This window comes from Cibotium barometz, chromosome 2 (assembly GCF_041138505.1).
Source record: "Cibotium barometz isolate CiBa-2024 chromosome 2, ASM4113850v1, whole genome shotgun sequence".
Taxonomy (NCBI): domain Eukaryota; kingdom Viridiplantae; phylum Streptophyta; class Polypodiopsida; order Cyatheales; family Cibotiaceae; genus Cibotium; species Cibotium barometz.
The window spans coordinates 5,080,379-5,102,979 of record NC_141047.1 but is presented as its reverse complement, the minus strand read 5'-3'; the positions used below and the strand labels follow the sequence as shown (position 1 = coordinate 5,102,979).

At 45.2% G+C, this 22,601-nt stretch overlaps 1 protein-coding gene across 12 annotated transcripts in view; it reads right to left on the bottom strand.

The window, feature by feature from the left end:
- Window positions 1-2,749: 2,749 nt before the first annotated feature.
- LOC147640564 (putative serine/threonine protein kinase IRE) overlaps window positions 2,750-22,601 on the bottom strand; it is a 151,582-nt gene continuing 131,730 nt past the window's right edge. For 8 of the 12 annotated variants that reach the window (XR_015268014.1, XR_015268015.1, XM_086812960.1 and 5 more), the window contains 3 exons: window positions 21,635-21,796; window positions 21,447-21,524; window positions 2,750-3,211 (listed from right to left, as the gene is read on the bottom strand). Coding sequence is in view for 9 of the 12 variants with exons in the window: in XM_086812960.1 (XP_086669086.1) it covers window positions 3,140-3,211; window positions 21,447-21,524; window positions 21,635-21,796 (312 nt within the window). In the remaining 3 variants the exon portion in view is untranslated. Of the gene's footprint in view, window positions 3,212-21,446; window positions 21,525-21,634; window positions 22,280-22,601 lie in introns of those variants that run through there. The other 4 variants (XM_086812993.1, XM_086812996.1, XR_015268005.1 and 1 more) reach the window with 3 other exon arrangements.

The following is a 22,601-nucleotide window of genomic DNA, read 5'->3' as shown; positions in this document are numbered from 1 at the left end:
GCTGAGGAAAATGTTGTCAATTATGTGCCCTTGCTCGTCGTGGGGGCAGCATGCAACAGGTCTCGGATCAGTCCCTGGGCTGGCCTGCTGCCAACAAACTTGCATATCTAGGTGGTGGCCTCGAGAGAGGCTTATGAAGAGGCAAGGAACTGAAGATCTGCTTTGGATAGGTCGCAGCTGATGGCTGCCTCCTCGGATGGGGGAGGAGAGCGGCTGCCATGGATTCCTGGATTCCTCCACGAAGGGAGAAGCCAAGGGGCACCACCTGATGTCTAATAAGCAAAGGTGAACATGATACAACACGAGATGTGGGGGTGGTGAGGTTTGAGCGGACCGGAGATTGCAGGCACATACAATCAATCACTAGGCATTGCCAATAGCCCTGGAGCCCTCCGGATTTCGGCCTGCATGCCATCTCTTGGTGGACCGTGGACCCCCCAATGTGCGGTGGATCTTCATGGAGGCCCAAACCTGCGGCCTCAGATTCTCCAGGACCGCTTCGCTGACAGTTTGTTCAGAGCTTGGGGCCACCTCAAGCTAGGTAGCACTGTAGTCTGTTACTCAGTACTATTCTAAGCGTTTATCAAGTTTTGTGAAGTAACCTACGTAAGTACCGAGTATTGTTGAGCTGGAGCTCCCGGTCATGATCAGCACCTTCCCTCCATCACCCCGCTCCCCAAACCACCCTGCGCAGAGCCCTGGTCACCACCGCCTCCATCTTTCCTTGTCCGCTGCCATCTTCTTCATCCCTTCTGCGCTCCCTGTCCTCCTCCCATCTGTGCCATTTTGTAATGGGCTTACAGTTCTTCCCCCCTCCCCTCTTCTTCTGGCCATCCCCTTGTTCTGCTCAAACCACACCGCCCTCACCCTCGTGTTGTATCATGTTCGCCTGTCTTTATTAGGCATCAGTGCGCTTATTACCCATCTGTGTGCTTATCCCCCCCAGCCCAGGCCACTGCTGCCTTCTCCCGTCTCCATCTCTCGTCTCCACCCTTTCCCTCCTGGGCGCCACCCCCCAGCTGCTGACTGGCCGCCTTTCTCTCGCCCTTCTGCCACCTCCCTTAGCTCCCTCTCCACCTCTGTTGCTCACCCGACCTCTTCTCCTTGATTTCACCCTGCAGGACCCCCGCCCTCTTCTTCTGGCCATCCCCTTGTTCTGCTTAGACCTCACTGCCCTCACCCTCATGTTGTATCATGTCCGCCTCCATCTTTCCTTGTCTGCTGCCATGTTCATCATCCCTTCTGCGCTCCCTCTCCTCTTCCCATTTGCGCTTAATTCCCCCGTGCCTCACCCCCAGCCCAGGCCACCCCTGCCTCCTTCTCCCATGTCCATCTCTCCTCTCCACCCTTTGACTCCTGGGCGCCAGCCCCCAGCTGGACCTACCGCTTTACTGGCTGCCCCTCCCTCGCCCATCTCCTGCCACCATTATTATTGAGCTCCCTCTCCGCCTCTGTGGCTCACCCGTCCTCTGCCCCTTGGTCGCCACCCTGCAGGACATCTGCCCATTCCACCATGTTGTGGTGGGCTTCAGTTCTTCCCCCCCTTCCCCTCTTCTTCTGGCGATCCCCTTGTTCTGGACGATGAAGGATGCCCTCTCACAGTCCCAGTCGCTGCCCGAGGCAACACTGGGCATGAATGAAAAGATCACTGTGCCACTGTCCGGGGTAGCCGCTTGGAAGCGATGGAAAATCACGCAAACTTGGAGGGGGGGCATCATCTCCGAGAACTCACTTGCATCTGTTGGAAGGCATCTGAACAGGCTATAATCCACTGGGGCCCCCTTTTGTTTTTTTGTTTTTGTTTTTTTTTTTGGGGGGGCGGGGGTGTGCACGCACACACAAGGGGACTCTGCAGAGCAGCCACACAGGATGCTGCAATCGTCATGTCCACAGATCATAGAACTGGTGAATCAAACAACAAGCAGGGCCAAACTTCTGGTGCCGGCGAGGAGGGGCTGTGGGCTGATCAGAGGCGGGGAACTGAGGGAGAGCAATTGGCATTAGAGGCCACTGGTGTGCCCCCCCCCCTCCCCCCCCTGCTTCCCCCCCGTCCCCTCTTTATGCGGTAGTTTCCCTCGGAGAGGATCCAGCTCCCCTCCCCACTTTGTTTTTTTGCCTCTTATGAGGGTTATGAGCATGTACATTTAGCCCTTGGGCCTCTCCATTTTGTCCATATGTTTCTTTTCTCGACATTTCTTTCTTTTTTTCTCTTTTCTTTTACTTTTCTTTCTTATCTTTAAATATACAATGTAATAAATAGCCTAAATTTGATATTAGTATATTAAGAATTATTAATAAAATTACATCCCCCCTCCTCCCCAAAACACACACAAAATTCCAACTTTTATCTGTATTCCAATTATAAAATAAATAGCACAAAGTCTATTTTAATCATTTAATTGAATTAGATTAAAGAAAATACATATATTTATTTAGTCTCATCCTCGTAGCAGAGACTATCGACATCTCTAGCCTTCTTGTATCACCCATGATGGACATCCTCAATGGGCTCTTGCCTGACATACAGGGTTGATTGACTGTTTTTATTCACCACATCCCATGACTTATTGTACCCTATACCTGGCATAGTAGGATCTAGATTGTTCATCTTGTATAATCTGAGAGTATGAGATCTTAGCTTTCAGTTTTCAGTTTTAGTTTATTGTTGCTTTTTCTTATTAAACGTAAACATTCTCTATAGATATTAGTCCTTAGAGAGTAAATAGATCTACCAAATATTTTGAAACACGTAAGGGAAAAAGAAAACTATACTAGGTCTTGCCTTTTATTAAGGCAACAAGAGGAGAGCAAGAGACAGATCCAAGTGGGCTCTTCAAGGAAGCCATAGTTGAACTCTTCAAAAAGATATACATGATTGAGGTTGCTCTTCACACAACCCACGAAACATTTTTTATACTAGTTTGTCTTAACTTCTTGAAAACTTTTGGGACCTTATACGTGATTGACTCTATGCCATTGTACAATTGTATGGAGAGTGTAGAGAGAACATGGTCGAGCTTGCTCTAGGTACTGAGTAGCAGGAACATGGTCCTGTCAACACCAAGAAACCTGACCCAATGCTGCAGATTCTGTAACTGTACAAGTTTTACAGCAGGCTTCACTAAGCCTCAGAATTGTGCTATTTCCTAGGTTCATCTTTTGTGCTTTGCATCAGTAAATCGTAATTGATGGAGGCCAACTGTGACAAATTCTGCAGCCAACACAAGAAGATAACATCAATCTTATGGACATCAGTTTACAGAAGGGGTGCTTGTCCATCCACCATACAGGAAGATGCACTTTATGAAGACATAATTCTTGCCAAAAGAGATGCTTGTACTTCACCTGCTAGGCCTTATTTAATATTGCCTGCAAATGACATGCTGAGGATGCCCTGATGAGATTACATCACTACAAGTATCCTACACTTCTCAAACTATCCTTAACTAAATGCATCCGGGAGACTATTATGAATCTGTTTGCCCAGAATGTGGCAACCCAATCCCTGCCTCAAGTTTGTGGAAACAGTCAATTAATACCTGCTTGCTTTTTTGGGGGAAGGGAGTGGTGTCTGTAATCACATAAAAAGCTTAAATTTACCCATGAAGAATTAGAACTATGCTCACACTTTATCAGGTAGAAAAATTTACTCATTTAGGATTAGACCTACATGCTCACACTTTACCAGACAGATCTCAGAATTTTGCGTCTCTTTACATCATGTTACCAGTTCTAGGATACCACATCACATGCAAACACATTTGTCAATTTATAGAGAGCAGATATTGTAGACATGTTGAAATGAAAAGTTTGATGTGCACTAACCAGCCTCAGGCCTGGACAGCATGCTGAAGTCCCAACTACCTACCTCCAACCACTGCCTCTGTCCCCATGTCAGCCTCTCCCATGTGTGCAGCACAGCTGCCCTCTCCACTTGCACCATCCTTCGCACTGTATGTGCCCTGTCCTTTGTGAGCCTCCACTCTCTACTCTGCACACTCCAGCCAATCTTTTTCTGCCCCCCCTTTCAGCATGGGACCCTGTCCTCTGCAATCCCCTTTGCTACTCCCTCTACCTCAGCTCCCCTGCCTGCCCTGAATGCTCTTCTCCTCTACTTTGCTTCTCTTGCTGTGTCCACCCTCATCCTTCTGCCGCTCTCACCTTGCTCTGTGTGTGTATTTTCTGTGCGCGCTCCTCTATTCCTTCCTTGGTTCTTAAGAATTGGGGGTCACCGTAGTATCTAGTCATTGGCATTTCACTGCCTCTGGCTCCCTGCTCCAACAACCCAGACAGAGGATACCCTCAAACGCAATCTTTGGGAGGTGGACCTTAAGCTCCTACTTTCTTCAGTTGCTAGAAGCCTCCTCCCCTTGCATAGCTTAACAGCTTACTTTGCTAGACAGTGTTATGGTTTTTTGGCTAACATTGACCCAGTCTCTGGGAGGGTTGATTCATGACCATTTTCTCCCCTGATTTGCTGGGTGAATATTAAAAGCTTCTCCTAACAATTGGACATTATCTTGGCTAGGTGGTTGAGGCCTCCAGGACTGCAAGGTCAACCATAGCATGCGCAGCAAGGGTCTGGTCCATCATACTAATAAGCAACAACCCAATGAAGCTCTCACAACAGATCCGTCTTCCTCAACTGAACAGCTCTACATTCAAGTAATGCATATAGTTTTCAGGGGCACTCGGCGAAGCAATGTCCATAATGACAAAGACCCTTGACAGATTAAAGGCCATAATCCCCCACCCTATTCGACCATACCAAATGCCTTTAGTATTTCTATTTGTATATCTCTAATCTTGCTTGTGCCAGATCTCTATCCCCAAACAAAATTCCACTCCTAGATCTCAATCTCTTTTCTAATCCAGGTCCTACAAGATCTCAATCCCCAAAGAAAAATGTATAAGCCCAAGGTATGCCAATTTGAACTCTGAACCAAACATCTCCTTATCTGCTTGGGTCTTATCTTTATGGCTATACCAGTTCAAGTAGCTTGAACATCAGACCATGAGAGACTACATCAACCGTCTCAAGAATTTCAACAGTAGGTGCCCCACAGAAAAAACCAGGACAAACAAGGCTGATTTTGTTGTTCTTAGAAGACCTGAGAAGTAAGCAACTATGTAAACCCAACGGGGTGTGCTTTCAAAGATTCTGCCACGTATCCAAGAGAGAAAAAATAGAGAGAGAAGATAGAGAGAGGGAGGGAGAGGGTTTAGAATACTTTGCACATGACACACACTGAGCGGGGAACAGGCCCCGCCCCCTTTTAGGATTTTATTCAGGAACAATCCATGAGCTCGCAAAACAGGATCAATAAACCAAAGAATACAAAAGCAAACAAATATGCCAATGTAGAAACCAATGTCGAAGTCGATGTTGAGGCACGAGATCTTGTTGCCTGAGCACACCACGGGTTGGCCCACAAAATCTCTCACCGGGCTAGAACCAACTCAAGCTTGTAAACTAGGCATAGTCACAAGAAATGTTTTGAGTCATCCACATTGCTGTGTGTCCTTGGGCTAAGAAACCGCAAGGTTTCGAAAAATCCAATTTCATAAAGTATAAATACTTAAAGAACTTATACAAGCCATCTAAAAACATAGTGTAATGATGAAAAAATGGTCTCTTCTCACACATCTAGGGGAACCATCCTTATTTTGGTGAGGCCTTATGGCAATTTTTCTTGATTAGATGTCCCAAGTGGTTAAATCAAGGACTCTTAAGAAATTGTAATGAAGTAAAACTAAGGTCCAAAACATGTAAATAATGCGCCATGGGCAAGGCTACTATAAAGTAGCCAAAATGAAAGTGCCACAAATCTCCGACCTGAGAACCTGTCAAGGAGTGTGCAGAGAGCTTGTAGATACCATTCTCCACACCGCCTTCCCAAACAACCTGGCCAGTCTCACGGTCCCGTAGAGCAACTGAATGCTCCTCAAATTCCACCCGAAAGCTAGTCTTGCATACTTCATGCACTGACAGAAGATGAAAACCCAGAGCAGGGACATAAAGAACACGGGAAGCATGCTTGCCCCCCTTGCCGTCCGGAATAATCTCCATCCGGCCCTCACTGTGACCTTGGATTCATTGTAGGGATCTTTTGGTCATTTATATCTTGGACATTTACTTCTTTGCTACATGTGCATGTGGATTTCTTCTCTTTTCATCATAATCACATGGATTTCTCATATATGTTTGATGCTCATCAAATGGATGCTAGATTTGGACTTTATGTGTTGATTTCTGATCTTTGGTCTAGATCCATTTCAATTGGTATCAGAGCTTTGATTTTGATCCATTCTTTTGAATTTTCTTGAACATCTTTTGAGTTTTCCTGAATTTCTTGATTTTCTTGATAAAGAAAATGAATATCTACATGTGATTTTGGCAATTTTCTTGATTTCTACAAGCCTTGAAGCCATATTTTTTTCATTTTCTTGAATCTTCTTGATGTTGATGGTAGAGATGGTGTAGTTGCAAATTTTTCCTTCATTTCATCAATCTTCTAAGGTTTTAGAGCATGTGGGTAAGAAATGTATCAGTTTTGGGACCAAATTTGGGACGGGGATCAAAATTTTTGGAGAATGTGGACCAAAATTGAAGCAAATCTCTGCATCTCCACGTTTTCCCTTCTCCTTCCACCTTTTGCTTGAGCGTTCCATGGCCATAGCACACTTTACACATTTCTTTTGCTTACAAAACTTTAGATTTTTGATTCCTTGGCTCTCTAGCTACGTGGAGACTACATATCCCTTGAAGAAAAACGCGAAAATGGCGTCGGTGACAGTCCCGTTTTCCCACAACTGCACGTTTCTCTCCGATGGCCTACGTTGGTGGCATTGAAGCTTGGGAAGGGTAAGCATGGCCCCAAGCCAAAATAAGCTTTGCTTAAAGCTTCCCAATGGAGTATTTTCTTGATGATTTCGGCCGTGAGGCTCTCCATGAAGACGCCTGCGTTTTGTGGAATTTGGAGAAACGTCTGGTCTTGATGCAATAGTCCCTGAGTTCCTTGGGTCATCCACAACAATACTTCTCCACTTGTTCCACCAATGGCACTGCATGAAATGAAGTAACGGGGAGAAGGGCATCCCAAAACTTCCTATTATACTCTTTTAAATTTGCACAATCCCTAGAATCCAGTTTATGCCATGCCGTCATGACATCCACCTCAAATGTCAGTGTCAACCATAAAGATGAGAAATCTTCTTAAACTCCACCCGAGTACCAAGAGCTATTCCCTGATGTAGCAGTGTTGACCACCATTGCAGAACATTCCCCGTCAAAAAGGATACTGCTTTCCGCAGTTTTAAAACATCCATGAAGTTTCCTCTTGAAAATGCTGCATCAAACTGCTGAATGACAGTAGGGGCACCCAGCCTATCCTTGAGGCTTGGCTCCATTGGAAGTCTCAAATTTTAAAGCAGCTCCTCTTTTCTTATAATCTTTAGCCTTCCAAGAGGCGTAAGATAATCATACGTCCAAGAAAGTTGTTGGACACTCCACCTCCCATGCCCTACAGGCTGCATCCCATAAGCACCTCCAAATCCTCCATTCATGCTTCCATAAGCCCCTCCCATACCTAGTTATGAGAGTGTCCCATGGCCTCCATACATACCCATAGGAGGATATCCTGTCATAGACTGGAACACAGATCCTATACCAAAATAACTAGAGTGTGAAGGGTGTCCATAAGAGGATTGAACAGGACCGAACAGCAAAAGTTGCTTTCTCAAAAAGCAACCCCAGGGCCAAAAAGCAAGGCCCTAAAGCTAGAAAAGCAAAGCACAAAAGCGCTTGGGAAAAGTCTAAAGCTGCAAAAAGAGCAAAAAGTAAAACAGAAGCATGGCTATATTTTGGGTAAAAAGCAGGATCCCCTCAGGTATAAAACAAGCATGAACCTCTTTTCCCCATCATCATTGATGCGTGGAATTTTTCATCGCCGCATGCTGTTGTTCCAGAGCATTGTTGACGTCACCTTGTGTCACATTATTAGCCACGCGTACACTACAAATGGGAGACTCTCTATGCCAAGTGGCTGCATGTGTGGAAGCAATTAGTGTGGGTCTCTATCTATCTATCTCTTGGAAGAAGGTGAGCTGAAGGAGGCGCCGAGGGGCTAACAGCCAAGGGGTCTCTCTCTCTCTCTTCGCAAGCAGGCTTTGTTTACGAGATTGGGATGAAGAGGATCAAGTTAAGATGCACAGGATGATGTTCTTGGGAGACGTGTGTTGCTCTTTGCCTTGAACTTATGTGTATTCAGGGATTGCTTGACACGTCCTCTATCTTTCTCTCTATTGGTTTTGGCAACCATGATATGAGGATTTATCTGTCATGGAAACAGGAAATTGGTCTTTCGTGAAGAAATAGGACTTTGGTATCGAGGATACAGGCCTATGGTTTATGGATACAAGTCTTTGGTTTATCGGATACAGGTCTTTGGTTTCGTGTGGAAAGCATGTCTCTGGATTTATGTGAACATGTTGTAGTTTTCTCGAGGTTACATGCAAGCTGTGACTATAGGAAGGACATATGGTTTGGTACAGCCCTACTGCTGTCTAGGAAAGGGTTCGTGAGATCCATAGTTGAGATGGAGAAGACCTTTTCAAGCAGGGAGGTGTCGTACAGATGTGCCTTCTCTATGGAATGCTTTGCTGTAATAGCAAGAGATCTTATTTGGAAAGTCCTGGGTGAAAAGCTAAAAGGGATCCTGTTGGTAAAGGATTCAACAAGTTGTACTTTGTACTCATTTCTGATCAAGTAAAGAAATACCGCAAGGGGCGCCACTGCATTTTGGGGCCAATCGGTGTACTTGTACTATTTGCAGGAGCACTCTGGGTCCCCCTCCTTGTTTTCCTTTTTCAGGTTCTCATGGGTGATGAAGTGTTTTGTGTGCGAGTGTTTGTTTCACCGCCCATCAAGTTTCTGAAGGCCAGCTTCATGGTTCCATTGCCGGGATATTGTCGACTTTCACAAGGAGGCGAGCCCGTGGTTGTCACATCAAAAGGTTCTACATGAGGAAAGTGAAAAGGAAGTACAGGAGATAGTGCAGGATTGTGAGTCTTTGCCTATATGAGGTGAAGAGCAAAAGCTGAGGATCAAGCTTAGGAGAAAAGACACCAAGGACGAGAAGTAGTTGGCCAGGAACAAGAAGCAGTTGAACTGTAATGGTACAAGAAATGGGTTGAAGGCTATGGCTTTCGACACTTTGTCACCAGTGGTATCTTCACGGAGGCTTCATGGGTTCGTAAGGCAGCTTCTTTCTATGTTTAGCAGTGGTGATCTACTATGCTTCATTGGGACTTGTGCTTACCACTTGGGTGGAGTGCAAGCAGGTTTTGGGTGCCTGTGGATGTATCAGATGAGGCTCAGTTGGACGCAGAGGAACTTGATGAGGTTCTTATTCCCGAGCAGATACTGGCACATAAGGAAAGAAAGGTACGAGGTAAAGTTTCCCGTCGCTATTTTGTGAATTTCAAGAATTGTTCACTGATGGATGCGAAGTGGATGGAGGAGGGTGACTTAGCAGATTCACCTAAGGTATTGCAGCTTTATCTTGATGCTTTTGAGTTGGAGCCGACTCTTGCGACGGCTCATTCAGGTTCAGCAGAGCATAGGTCTAGAGCATTGCCTGATGCTGAAGAGGGGGGTAGCACCTCCGTTCCCTTGTTATAGACAGGCTCAGTTTTTCATCTAGAAGTCGCTTGGTGATATCTTTGTATTCACCCGAGGTACTGAGGCTGACAGTACATATGCTTATGGGACTTCTATGATATTGTGTACTAGTCACATGAGATCATAAAGTTGGGTATGGTTCACAGTCGGCCGCACCATGAACTATAACTGCAACTATGGATAACTCTGTCTACATCTATGGGTAACAGAAATGGTTTTTGCCTTTGGAACTAAGGTATGACTCAGGAAGATTGATCTTTGTCATATGGTCCTGGCTGTTCTTGACCACAGGATCAGTCAATTGGATATTGAGATGATGCTATTTGTGGAGTTGGTCTTCTATGGAATGGCATGGTTTCATTGAGCTCAAAGTTTGCAACAACCTGAGCTAACACTTCGAGAATCTATGGAGGGCATAAGTCTTGCGAGCAGTCCTAGAGTTGGTTTGGTTCATTGATATATGGATTGAACTCTATTTGTGCATGTATGCATACACTTTCCAAGATATTATGGTATTCTAGTGCCATTGGATCCTGGTACCCTTGAGAATACATTGGGCAATACTCAAGATGTGTCAGGATGAGATGCATGTATGTTGATATGATACATCAGGTACTTTACCATGTTCATGGTGTATCACTGAGTGTGGATCCTGCGGGATGGCCATAAGTAGAGTGTGTAAAGCATCAAGAGGGACATATGTGGGAAGTACTTTGTGGATATATAGTTTAGATGCATTGAGTGCTTTCATATGCTCATGTTGTACCATCAATCGTGGGTCCTGTGGGATATAAATGGGTGTAAGGCTTGCGAGAAACCCTGAGACTATTATTGTGGAGTGGGTAGAGCATCTTGAGGAGCATATTGTTTGCGAATGCATGTATGTGTCATGCATATGTTTGTCATATGTAGAATAATGCATGGTTTTGTTTTTGGCTAACACAGGTTACGTGTTTCCACTTGGTTTTAGACTTTTGCTACAAGTTCTGAAGGAACAAGCAAGAGTTGTTTGTCATTTTGACGTGACAGTTTGGCCTTATTGTTCAGGATGATTGTTTCATCACCCAGATGCACTAGAGGGGCATTGGTTTGGTCATATGGGGAATCCTTCTTCATTGGATGCTTACTGTGTTATTAAGTGCAATCGAGGACGCTTGCTATTTTTCAAGAGGGGGGTATGTTACGACCCTGTGTTTTTCCCTCTGGACAACGAGCAAGTGGCGGAGATTCGATGGGGCAGGGTGGTGGTGAGGCCGTATGGGAGATCGCCATATGACCCTTTACGGGTGGCACTGCTACTTGGGTACACAGGTGCCGCCGCTGGGTACAGGTGTTGCCGCCACCGAGTACAGCAGCTGCCTCCAGGTACTGTCGCCGTTGGTTACTGGCGCCGCCGCCGGGGTACAGAACATGTACCGCCGTCGCTGCCGCCATGTACCGCCACCGCTGCCGCCAGGTACAGTACTCCCGCCGCCAGGTGTCACCGCGGGTACTAGTGCCACCACCAGGTACAGAGCCACCGCCGTCGCCGGGTACAGAGCTGCCACCGCTGGGTTTAGGGGTGCTGCCGCTGCCACGCTGATGCTGTTGCTGCTGCGCTGATGCTACTGCATGTGTTGCTGACCGCCAGCTGCTACCGCCAGATGTGCCGCTGCTGCTGCCAGGTGTGCTGCTACCGCCGGTTGTGGACTACAAACGGGCAGTATAGGGCAGCCAAGCAAGCAACCAGATAGGCAATCAGTGATGGGTAGCCAAGCAGGCGTCAAGCAAGAATTTCTGTGCAAATAGTTGGGCAGCCGGACGAGTTTCAGATGGGAGACTCTCTACGCCAAGTGGCTGCATGTGTGGACGCAGTCAACGTGGGTCTCTATCTATCTCTCTCTTGGAAAAGGTGAGCTGAAGGAGGCACCGAGGGGCTAACAGCCAAGGGGTCTCTCTCTCTCTCTTCGCAAGCAGGCTTTGTTTACGAGATTGGGATGAAGAGGATCAAGTTAAGATGCACAGGATGATGTTCTTGGGAGAGATGTGTGTTGCTCTTCGCCTTGAACTTATGTGTATTCAGGGATTGCTTGACACGTCCTCTATCTTTCTCTCTGTTGGTTTTGGCAACCGTGATATGAGGATTTATCTATCATGGAAACAGGAAATTGGTCTTTCGTGAAGAAACAGGACTTTGGTATCGAGGATACAGGCCTATGGTTTATGGATACAGGTCTTTGGTTTATCGGATACAGGTCTTTGGTTTCGTGTGGAAAGCATGTCTCTAGATTTATGTGAACAGGTTGTAGTTTTCTCAAGGTTACATGCAAGTTGTGACTATAGGAAGGACATATACTGCTGTCTGGTAAAGGGTTCGTGAGATCCATAGTTGAGATGGAGAAGACCTTTTCAAGCAGGGAGGTGTTGTACAGATGTGCCTTCTCTATGGAATTCTTTGCTGTAATAGTGAGAGATCTTATTTGGAAAGTCCTGGGTGAAAAGCCAAAAGGGATCCTATTGGTAAAGGATTCAACAAGTTGTACTTTGTACTCATTTCTGATCAAGTAAAGAAATACCGCAAGGGGCACCACTACGTTTTGGGGCCAATCGGTGTACTTGTACTATTTGCAGGAGCACTCTAGCTCCCCCTATTTGTTTTCCTTTTCCCCTTGGATATCAAGTGTGAAAGGACACTCTATATATAATATTTTGTACTTCTATATTATATGGATGTGACACACATGCAAGGGTTGACTTGCATTTTGTGGCTACCACACTTTTGGCTCTCTCTCTCTCTCTCTCTCTCTCTCATTTCTGTGTGAGCTTCTCCTTCCTGAACCTAACCCTAATTGCAGGTTTGGTCCAGGGTTCAAGCAATTTGGGGGATTTCTCAACAAGAGCAAACTTATTGAGCAACCGTGGTGGAGACAAGGCATTTACAGCCAAGGATAAGGGTAAAGCAAAGAGCTTTGGGAGACAACAATCTAGCAAGGCTGGTCATGGACAGCCCTCTTCTGGTGGTGAAAAGTCTTACAAAGGGAATGCAAACAAGCCCAAAAAGAACTGGACACTACATCAGTGAATGTAGGAAGCGGATTGCAAAAGAGGAAAGGAAAGAAGCAGGCAATGCAGTAGCAGACTCTTCTGATGACAAAGCACAACAATCAGCTAATGTAATTCAGGAAGAGTACACTTTTTTGGTCACATGCACTAGTGACACACCAAGTGCTTCAGACAATGATATGTCTTGCATTGCATCTGACAGACAGGATGTATCATGGTATTTTGATAGTGGTGCTTGGAGCCACATCACTTCATGCAAAGATGTATTTCAGCACTTGGTTTATGCTTCAAATGGCCGCACTGACTGTATCATGTGCAGATCATACCACATATCCAGTAAAGGGAATTGGCAATGTCATACTTATTGCAGCCAATGGTGCCAATGGTGCCAATGTCATACTTATTGCAGCCAATGGTGCCAATATATGTATGAAAAATGTATTGTATCTTCTAGGGATAAAGTAAAATCTGCTCTCCGTCTCAACCATAAACGACCAAGGTTTAAAGGTTGAATTTGAAGATGGGAAGTGTTTGGTAAAAGACCCATGAAAGGGTTATGAAATAGTCACTAGAACACGATACAAAGGCTTGTATAAGCTGGACAGCTATGACAAGCGTACTTATGATGCAAATACAGTGGCTGCCCACACTCCTGCTATGCATGATGCAGCACTATGGCATGCTCGTTTTGGGCATGTAAATTTTCGGAGTTTGATGCTTGATGCAGAAGCATCATATGGTTGATAATATGCCGCCTCTTGAGTCTCCAACAAGACATGTATGTGAGGGGTGTATTTTGGAAAAGATGCAACGAAAACCATTCCCCAAAGATGGAGCTGTTAGAGCTGAAAGTAAATTACAGCTCATACATAGTGATGTTTGTGGTCCAATGCGGACACCATCCATAGGGAGGCATCTTTACTTTGTCACATTCATTGATGACTACTCCAGGTTTGCTTGGGTTTACCCTTTGAAAGCTAAAGCAGAGGTGTTTGCATGCTTTCGACACTTTGTAGCAATGGCTGAAAATATGTGTGGATGTAAAGTCCAAACACTCCGCTCAGATAGAGGTGGAGAATACATGTCAAATCCATTCAAGGATTATATGCTTCAAAAGGGCATCAAACACCAATGTACTGTCCCTTATACACCGAAGCAGAATGGTGTAGCTGAAAGGAAAAATAGATCTCTCATGGAGATGGCAAGATGCATGGTGAAAGCACAAAAGTTGCCTCACAATTTTTGGATGGAAGCTATAATGTGTGCAACTCATGTGTTGAACAGGTGTCCAACAAAAGCTTTGAAAACCATAACACCATTTGAGGCTTGGTATAGCCGAAAGCCAACAGTGCATTATATGCGTACATTTGGGTGTTTGGCATATGCACATGTGCCAGAACAACTCCGAACAAAGCTAGATGACAAAGGAATGAAATGCATTTTTGTGGGCTACAGCAATGAGAGCAAAGGATACCGTCTTTATAATCCAACTACACGAAGGATTTTTGTCAATAGAGACGTGGTATTTACTGAAAAGTCAAAACAGCCCATGTACAGCTTGTATAAAAGTAATGATACAAGCATACAGGACATGTTTGATGGACTATTACCCATTGCAATTAGGGGGGATTCAGATCAGCCAGCCCCTACACAAGAAAATCCTCATGTCAAACATGTGGAACAGCCAGCCATTCAGCCCCCTTCTATGGAAGAAGTGGAAGATCTTGTCAGGGAAGAGCAAACAGCCATAGACACAGCCAAGTCAGTGCCAAGATGGTTGCTGAAAACTTTGCAAGAAAGCAAACTTGCAGCTCCACTCACAGGTAGAACAAGGGCTAGTTCCAACCATGCATTGAATATACATCGTGGGGAGTGTGCGTTAGCCATGGGTGGTCTCTTTGATTCAGAAGAGCCTTCTTCTTATGAAAAAGCACATGAGAATGAGCATTGGGTGCAAGCTATGCAAGCTGAAATCTCTTCTATCATGAAGAACAATACTTGGGATCTTGTGGAATTGCCGATAGGCAAGCATGTCATTGGAACAAAGTGGCTGTACAAAGTCAAAAGGAAGTCTGATGGTACTATTGACAGGTACAAAGCAAGACTTGTGGCTAAAGGCTATTCTCAAAAAAAGGGAATAGATTATGAGGAGACTTTTGCTCCTACTTCGAGAATGACCACAATAAGATCAGTGATTGCATTGGCTGCACATAAAGGATGGAAAGTGCATCAATTGGACATCAAAACTGCATTCTTAAATGGGGATTTACAGGAGGAAGTATATGTAAATCAGCCCATTGGTTTGGTAGTTCCTGGTGAGGAACATAAAGTATGCAGGTTACACAAAGCATTGTATGGATTAAAGCAAGCTCCAAGAGCTTGGTATGATAAAATACATGCTCATCTAACCAGCCAAGGTTATGTGAATAGTCCAGCTGAAAGCACATTGTATGTGAAGAAAACCGGTGCCGATATTCTCATAGTCATCTTGTATGTAGATGACATGCTCATTACAGGTACTAGCAAAGCACAAATTTCAGATTTCAAAGCTGATTTGAAAGCTGAATTTAATATGTCAGATTTGGGGCCTTTACACTACTATCTCGGCATACAGTTTATGCATACAGATGATGGCATTGTTATGCAGCAAACTAAGTACATAAAAAGTTTGCTAAAAAGGTTTCACATGGATGAATGTAAGCCCATTTCTACTCCAGTAGAACCAGGTGTACGGCTTACTATTATGCATGATATTGGAGAGCCTTTTGAGGCCGGCATTTACAGCCAGGCAGTGGGATGTCTCGTTTACTTGTGTAACACAAGGCCAGACATATCTTTTGGGGTGTCTTTGTTAAGCAAATTCATGCAAAGCCCAAGCACAAAGTGGTTTTTTCCATGTGGTTTTTCCCCTTCAAGAGAGATGTACCAGCAGTTGACCAACCCTCAGTTTCCCCAGAAGGAGTCGGCCAGCAGCTTTTGCACGCCAGGAGAAGTCGGCCAACAGGTAGAGAACTGTGCACAAGTCAACCAGCCCTCGATCCAATCGACCAGCAGTTTTGCTCTCTAAAACAGGTCGATCAGCTCTCACCAACACCTAGAAAGCATGCGACCAGTGAAACTTGACATCTCTCTCCTAGTAATAGAGCTTCCCTACGAGAAATATCAGGTCGTGTGCTTTTTAGGTCGAGAAGGGGGCGCCTACAAGCAAACAGCCCATATAATGTGCAGTGTCCAAAACCTTGGAGACTACGTGTATTAAAATAGTCCTGCCCATTGTGCATAGCTTATAAACTTGTACGGTCACTTATAAGTGAGTGTGAACCTACATCAATAATTATTAGCATGTGAAAACATAAAGCTGTAAATTGAGTTTTCAAGAGCACTTACCACCTGTAAAACACATGTTGACCACCTGTTAGACCAAAACAAGTGTACACACGCACGTCCACAAGGTGCCCAGGCATCCCGACCCCATGGACAACATAGGCAGTAGTCCCATACATTGTCTAGGAAAACAAAACAAGTCATCCAAACATAAAATTAAGGTCATGCACACACATGAGTGCAACTAAACTGGAAGGAGCACCCATTTGTTCAGTTATATCAATCAGGTAAAATGTTCAGGGATCCAAAATCCTTTCAGAATCCTCCCAAAACATATATACAGGTGAACACTAGGATAGCTAGTCCTGGGAAAACACACCATGTCAGGCTCCATATGCCATACATGTACTATCATGTAAAGCTCCATATGCCACACATGTACATTAGAAAACAAAAGCAATGAGGAACTTTGTGACATTCCCCCGGGCTTCTAAGCAGTTGACCACAACTGAAAAGCTTCCAGATAGGCTGTCAAAAGCTCTAGATAATCGTGAAAATAATCATCGTCTATCCATTTAGCGCCCATAGCCAAATAGTTTTTAAATTTCACAAGATATCTGCATACAAGCTTACCTTTTGCATGCTTACGCTCCTTGTGAAATACTATCTGCCGAGGTTCCAATACCTCCTCAAGTTTTTCAAGAAAAGAAGTGAGAACATAAATATTTAATTGGGTTTGCTCTTTCCGTGGATCATGAAACCCAACTTCCTTAATGGCCTTTCCCTCTCATCGGGACTGAACATGAATTGCAATTATTCGGTAGGTGATTTACCGGGGTGGGTGCGTGTAAATCCCCCCCTCCTCCCCATGAAACCATATATGAAGCTTTAACTTCGTACGGCTTAAGCCACAACTCCAATCAAGTAGATAAATAGTAAACTATGCTCCGTTTTTTGTTTTCTATTCAATCATTCACCTTTGGTGGATCTTCCAAAAATGGTTCCATAGGAGGTGGTCCCACATAAGGCAACAATGAGATGAAAAGCATTATGTATTTTCCAATGATCAGGTAATACCAATCTATAAGCCACTTCGTTTATCTTCTCTAAAATCTGGAATGGCCCGTGATACCTGTTTGAAAGCTTAGGATATCGGCCTTCTTTATGTGGCCACTTTCAAAGTCGTGCTTTCTCGAACTTAAGTAACACCCAATCATCTTCCTTGAAAATTACTTCTCTCTTGTGCTTGTCAGCTGCCTTTTTATGCTTGGTTTGATTTCTCTGTATGGCTATTTGTACCTATGCAAATGCAGTATCCAAATCTTTGACATACTCATCTGTTCGTAGGATAGGTGGTAGCACCACCTTGCCATAAACTATCTCAAATGGAGCCTTCCGAGTTGAAGAATGCACGGTGTTGTTGTACGCAAACTCAACTAGGGGTAAATATTTCTCCCAATCTGATTTCTGCCCAGATACATAACATTTGAGCAAATCAAGTACGGCTGAATTTACGATCTCACTTTGACGAGGATGATATGCTGATGAAAAATTCAGCTTCGTGTCCATGTTATCAAACAATACTCACTGAAATAAATTGGTTGTTCGAGGATCTCTTTCTCCCACACTAGATTTGGGCATGCCATGATGTTTGAAAATCTAATCGAAAAGCATGTAGCCATATGTTCTAGTCATTGCATGCACTTGAGGCCTTCGTGACAAAGCATCCACTACTAAATTCTTCTTACTTGGAGTATGCAAAATCTGAAAATGAAACATGGATAAGAAATTTGTCCACCTGAAATGCTTCTCTAAGGGTTTAGGTTGTGTGAGAAAGTGTTGTAAACTGTGATGATCTGTTTTAACCATAAATTCAGCCCCGAAAAGATAATGTTTCCATGTCTGTAGGTCATGAATAATGGCTAATAACTCTCTCATAAACATGCAAATACAATTCTGCATGTTGTAGGCGGCAGCTTTCAAAAGCCACTGCATGACCCTCTTGATTCAAAACAACTCCCAAACAATCTCCACATGCATCACACTCGACCACAAAGGGTCTATGCAAATCTGGAATGATAAGAAGAGGCCTTGAGATAATGGCATCCTTCAACTTTTGGAAAGCTGTTCTCTCTGAATCAGACCAATGGAATATAGCTTTCTTCTTTGTTAAATCATGTAACGGAGAAGCCAAGAAAGCAAAGTGTCGAATAAATCGACGACGATAGTAAGAACATAGGCTAATGAAACTCGTGACTTGATGTACATTTTGAAGCTCTGGCCAGTCCTTAATAGCGTGGATCTTGGCAGGATTCATGCGTAGTCCTTAATAGCATGGATCTTGGCAGGATCTATGCGTACACCCTCTTTCGAAACAATATGCCCCAAATAATGGATCTCAGACAAGAAGAATTCACTCTTCTTTCCATTGATGAAAAGCTTGTCTTTCCTAAGCTCTTCAAACACAGGTGCTCCTTATATTCTGTCTCATTCTTTGAAAAGATAATAATGTCATCAAAGAAAGTTCCTGTGAACTTGCGGTGAGGTCTAAAAATCGTATCCATCAAGTGGCGGGTGCATTTGTAAGACCGAATGGTACCACCAAGTATTCATAGAGCCCGAAAGATCTGAAAGCAGTTTTATGAACATCTTGAGGCATCACTCTAATCTTGTAGCAAGTCATATCGAATTCCCCACTTTCTGTCCACATGTGTGAGCTTGGCGTAGGGGGAGTCTGGGTCATACTGAAATTGTTGGTGTTGGGCTCACACACTCACACACACACAAACCTGCACATTAGGGTTAGGTGCAGGTGGGAGAAGCTCACACAGAAATGAGAGAGAGAGAGAGAGAGAGAGAGAGAGAGAGCCAAAAGTGTGGTAGCCACAAAATGCAAGTCAACCCTTGCATGTGTGTCACATCCATATAATATAGAAGTACAAAATATTATATGTAGAGTGTCCTTTCACACTTATATGTAGAGTGCCCTTGGTTAAGTCCTGTTCACACATACCACTACCATAAGTGAGCATATGCCTACAAATCCCCCCTGTAGTGGAAGTGTGAGCCTGTACAAGGTAACAGATCATTCTCTGTATGAGAGTAAGCCCAAAGCTTTGCGGAAAGCTTCAAACTTTTCTCGAGGTAAAGCCTTTGTGAATAGATCTGCAACATTATCCTGTGTATGGCAGTAAGATAAATTGATCTCCCCTGCATGTAACCTTTCTCTGACATAGTGATAATGAATCTCAATGTGCTTGGTACGTGCATGAAATACTGGATTTCGTGCCACGGCCATAGCACTCTGGCTATCACTGAGAATGGTGGTGGGTGTCTGCTGACACTCACGAAGATCAACCAATAAAGAGGACGGGCCCGCCGGGGCCTCTGTTGGGTCAAAGGACCTTAGGGGAACCTAGAGACCTAGCAAGGGATCACGACGAGGTAACGGTCTCCAGTAAGGGGGGCGGGCGCCAAGTCCCACCAAGGGACTAGGTTGGAAGGGGGGGGGGGGGGTATCATCATCGGGCCTGCATACGGCCTAGGCCTTCTTTGCAAAGTGGCAGCACGGCTTTGGCTCAGCTTCCAACTCCTTGGCTAGTGTCTCAGGTTTTCCCGTCATAGTTTGCTTTCCTAGCCTTAGGAAGGAATATCTTCCTCTTCTTCTGGTGATAGGTAGAGTTATCGAGAGAGTGATGGAATCCTCTCTCCCCCCCACCCCCCCGACCCCCCCCACCGCTTTGGTTCTAGCTCGGACGGTAGGGATTCCTTCTCTTCGAATTTCCATTGCCTCTCTGGAGAAAGGTCCTCCTGTCACATCGCTTCCATGCCTCTGTGCAGTTCCTATTCTGTAGAGAGTCGAGTACTCTAGCCTCCCTGGACAATGGTTTACTTAGGACACCTGGCTAGAGCTTGTCCCCGTCGTCAATCCAAGAGAGCGCCACTAGTGCCCCCCCCCCCCCCCCCCCCGCCCCCCCCCCTGCCCTGCGGTTCCTAGCAGAGCTCCTCATCAAGGGGGATTGGGGGATTGCTGCCCCTCGGATTCAGAGCATTAGGCTCTGGTCCAAAGGATCCTGGTGTAGAAGAGTGGCAGACTGCTGGTTCAAGGCAGAACTGCCACCGTTAGATTTTCAAAGCAAAGCGGGCTAGCCAGGCTGGCCAGCCTGGTGGGCCCCATGGGGACATGGTCATGTCAGAGAACTGTTATGAAGAGTTATCGCAGCAGCCCGAGTCGCATGACTCTGTCCGATGCTGCAGGCGAATCTAACTTGACCTGGTAGTATCCATGCCCTAGAAGGATGAATAGTACTGATCTTTCTGCCGATGAGGTTTGCCTCCAAAAGATCCTTGAGCTGTCCACGCGCTGGGTGGCTACCAACTAGTTTACATACCAATGTGGAGGCCTCAAGGGAGGAAACCGTTGCTGCAACTGCGAGGAGCTGGAGGTGTGCTTGAGAGAAAGACGGGCAGGGAGGAGCGGCCTCCGTTGGGGTTGATGGAGCATCTGCCATGGAGTCCTCCTGAGGGAAGAGACCACGAGCAGTGACCCCGTGCCACCAAAAGAAGAAACCAAGCACTTGCCTTCACAAGTGGTGCACGGACCTGCCGGGGGCGGGGGGGGGGGGGTGGGGGAGGATTGGGGAGGGGGAGGGGGAGGGGTGGGGGGAGGGGGAGGGGGAGGATTTGGAACACGAGGAAAAGGCGACGAAAGAGCAGGGCGGGGGGAGCTCAGGGCCAAGGTGCGAAAAGGAGGCAGCGGCGGTGGCGGGGGGTGGGGCGGGGGGTGGGGGTGGAGGAGGGGTGGGGGTGGGGGTGGGGGGGCATAAGGAAGAAGCAAGGGGGGAAGAACAGCGACTGATGGCAGCAGGGCGGCAGAAAGAAACGCACGCTGGCAGAAGGGGGGCCAGATGTTGGGAAAGAACAAGAAAGGGGCGCAGTCTAAGGCAGGGGAACAGACAGAGGCGGGGCTTAGATAAGCTGAAGGTGGAAGCAATGGCCAGGCGGCAGCGGGGCAGGAAGGCAAGAGAGGAGGGGGGCTGGCTGAGACAAGGCGATGGGAAAGGTGCATGAACACAGGCAAGGGGGGCTGGCTGAGACAAGGGGATGGGGAAGGCGCACGAATGCAGGTAAGGGGTGCTCCAGCTCGAGCGAGCGCTGCAGCGCATGCTGCAAATTCACTGGCTTTATGACATCAATCGTAAGATCAACCCATTCTTTTCCTATCTTACTGCAAAAGTTTCAGATTGGCAAGTAAGTCTTTCACTAGAAATGACTTCAAAGACTGGTTCTCCAATACAGGGGCCTTCTTGAATGAGTTTTTACTTGTCCATAAATGCATTGAACAAGTTTTAACAAGCACCTCCAGTACATAAAAAAGCCTTTAAAAGTTTCAGATTACCTTGAAAGAAAAGTTGCTAAAAGAAAACTTTGAAGATGATGTGCTTGAGAACTCCACAAGGTCTCTTGGCACATCGACCTGAAATTTACATAGAATGTTCCATTTTCGTTCAATTAAACTCATCTTATAAGGCATCCATGTAGAAGTCCTTCAAGATTACTGCTCTTAAAAATAAGCTTAGTAATGACCTGTTCATCCAGCCTGTTGCTTGCTGTTTTCTCGTTTGCATTATTTGGGAAATTGGCATTCTTATCTATTGTATTCACAAGGCCCTCTGAAGCATTCCAGTTGAGACGACATGCGAAATAGCTTGTATCATGTGGACTCTCTGGATTAGGGACGAATGCAGCCTGCCAGTACATGTATAGATTGTAAAATGCAGCTAGGTAACCCTCTAACCATCCCTTTTCGATTTTGTTGTTTCCTTTTGCAAATAATCAACACAATAAAGGTAAACCCTCTAAGTGATCCTTACAATCACAAAAGAGACTTGACAGAATCCACAACGACATACTTGCATACACTAAGCATATACACAAATCAGATGCGTGTAAAAAATACAACTGCTTGAAAGTCTGCTGATCATTGAAGGATCAAAGCAATTTAACTTCGTTATACATGGATTTCTTTGTACATTCTAGAAATTCAAAACAAAAGATCATCCATCACTCCTGTTCATCCAGCCTCTTGCTTGCTGTTTTCTCGTTTGCATTATTTGGGAAATTGGCATTCTCATCTATTGTTTTCACAAGGCCCTCTGAAGCATTCCACTTGAGACGACATGTGAAATAGCTTGTATCATGTGGACTCTCTGGATTAGGGATGCATGCAGCCTGCCAGTACATGTATAGATTGTAAAATGCAGCTAGGTAACCCTCTAACCATCCCTTTTTGATTTTGTTGTTTCCTTTTGCAAATAATCAACACACTAAAGGCAAACCCTCTAAGTGATCCTTACAATTACAAAAGAGACTTGACAACGATGACATACTTGCATACACTAAGCATATACACAAATCAGATGCGTGTAAAAAATACAACTGCTTGAAAGTCTGCTGATCATTGAAGGATCAAAGCAATTTAACTTCGTTATAGATGGATTTCTTTGTACATTCTAGAAATTCAAAACAAAAGATCATCCATCACTTGCAAAAT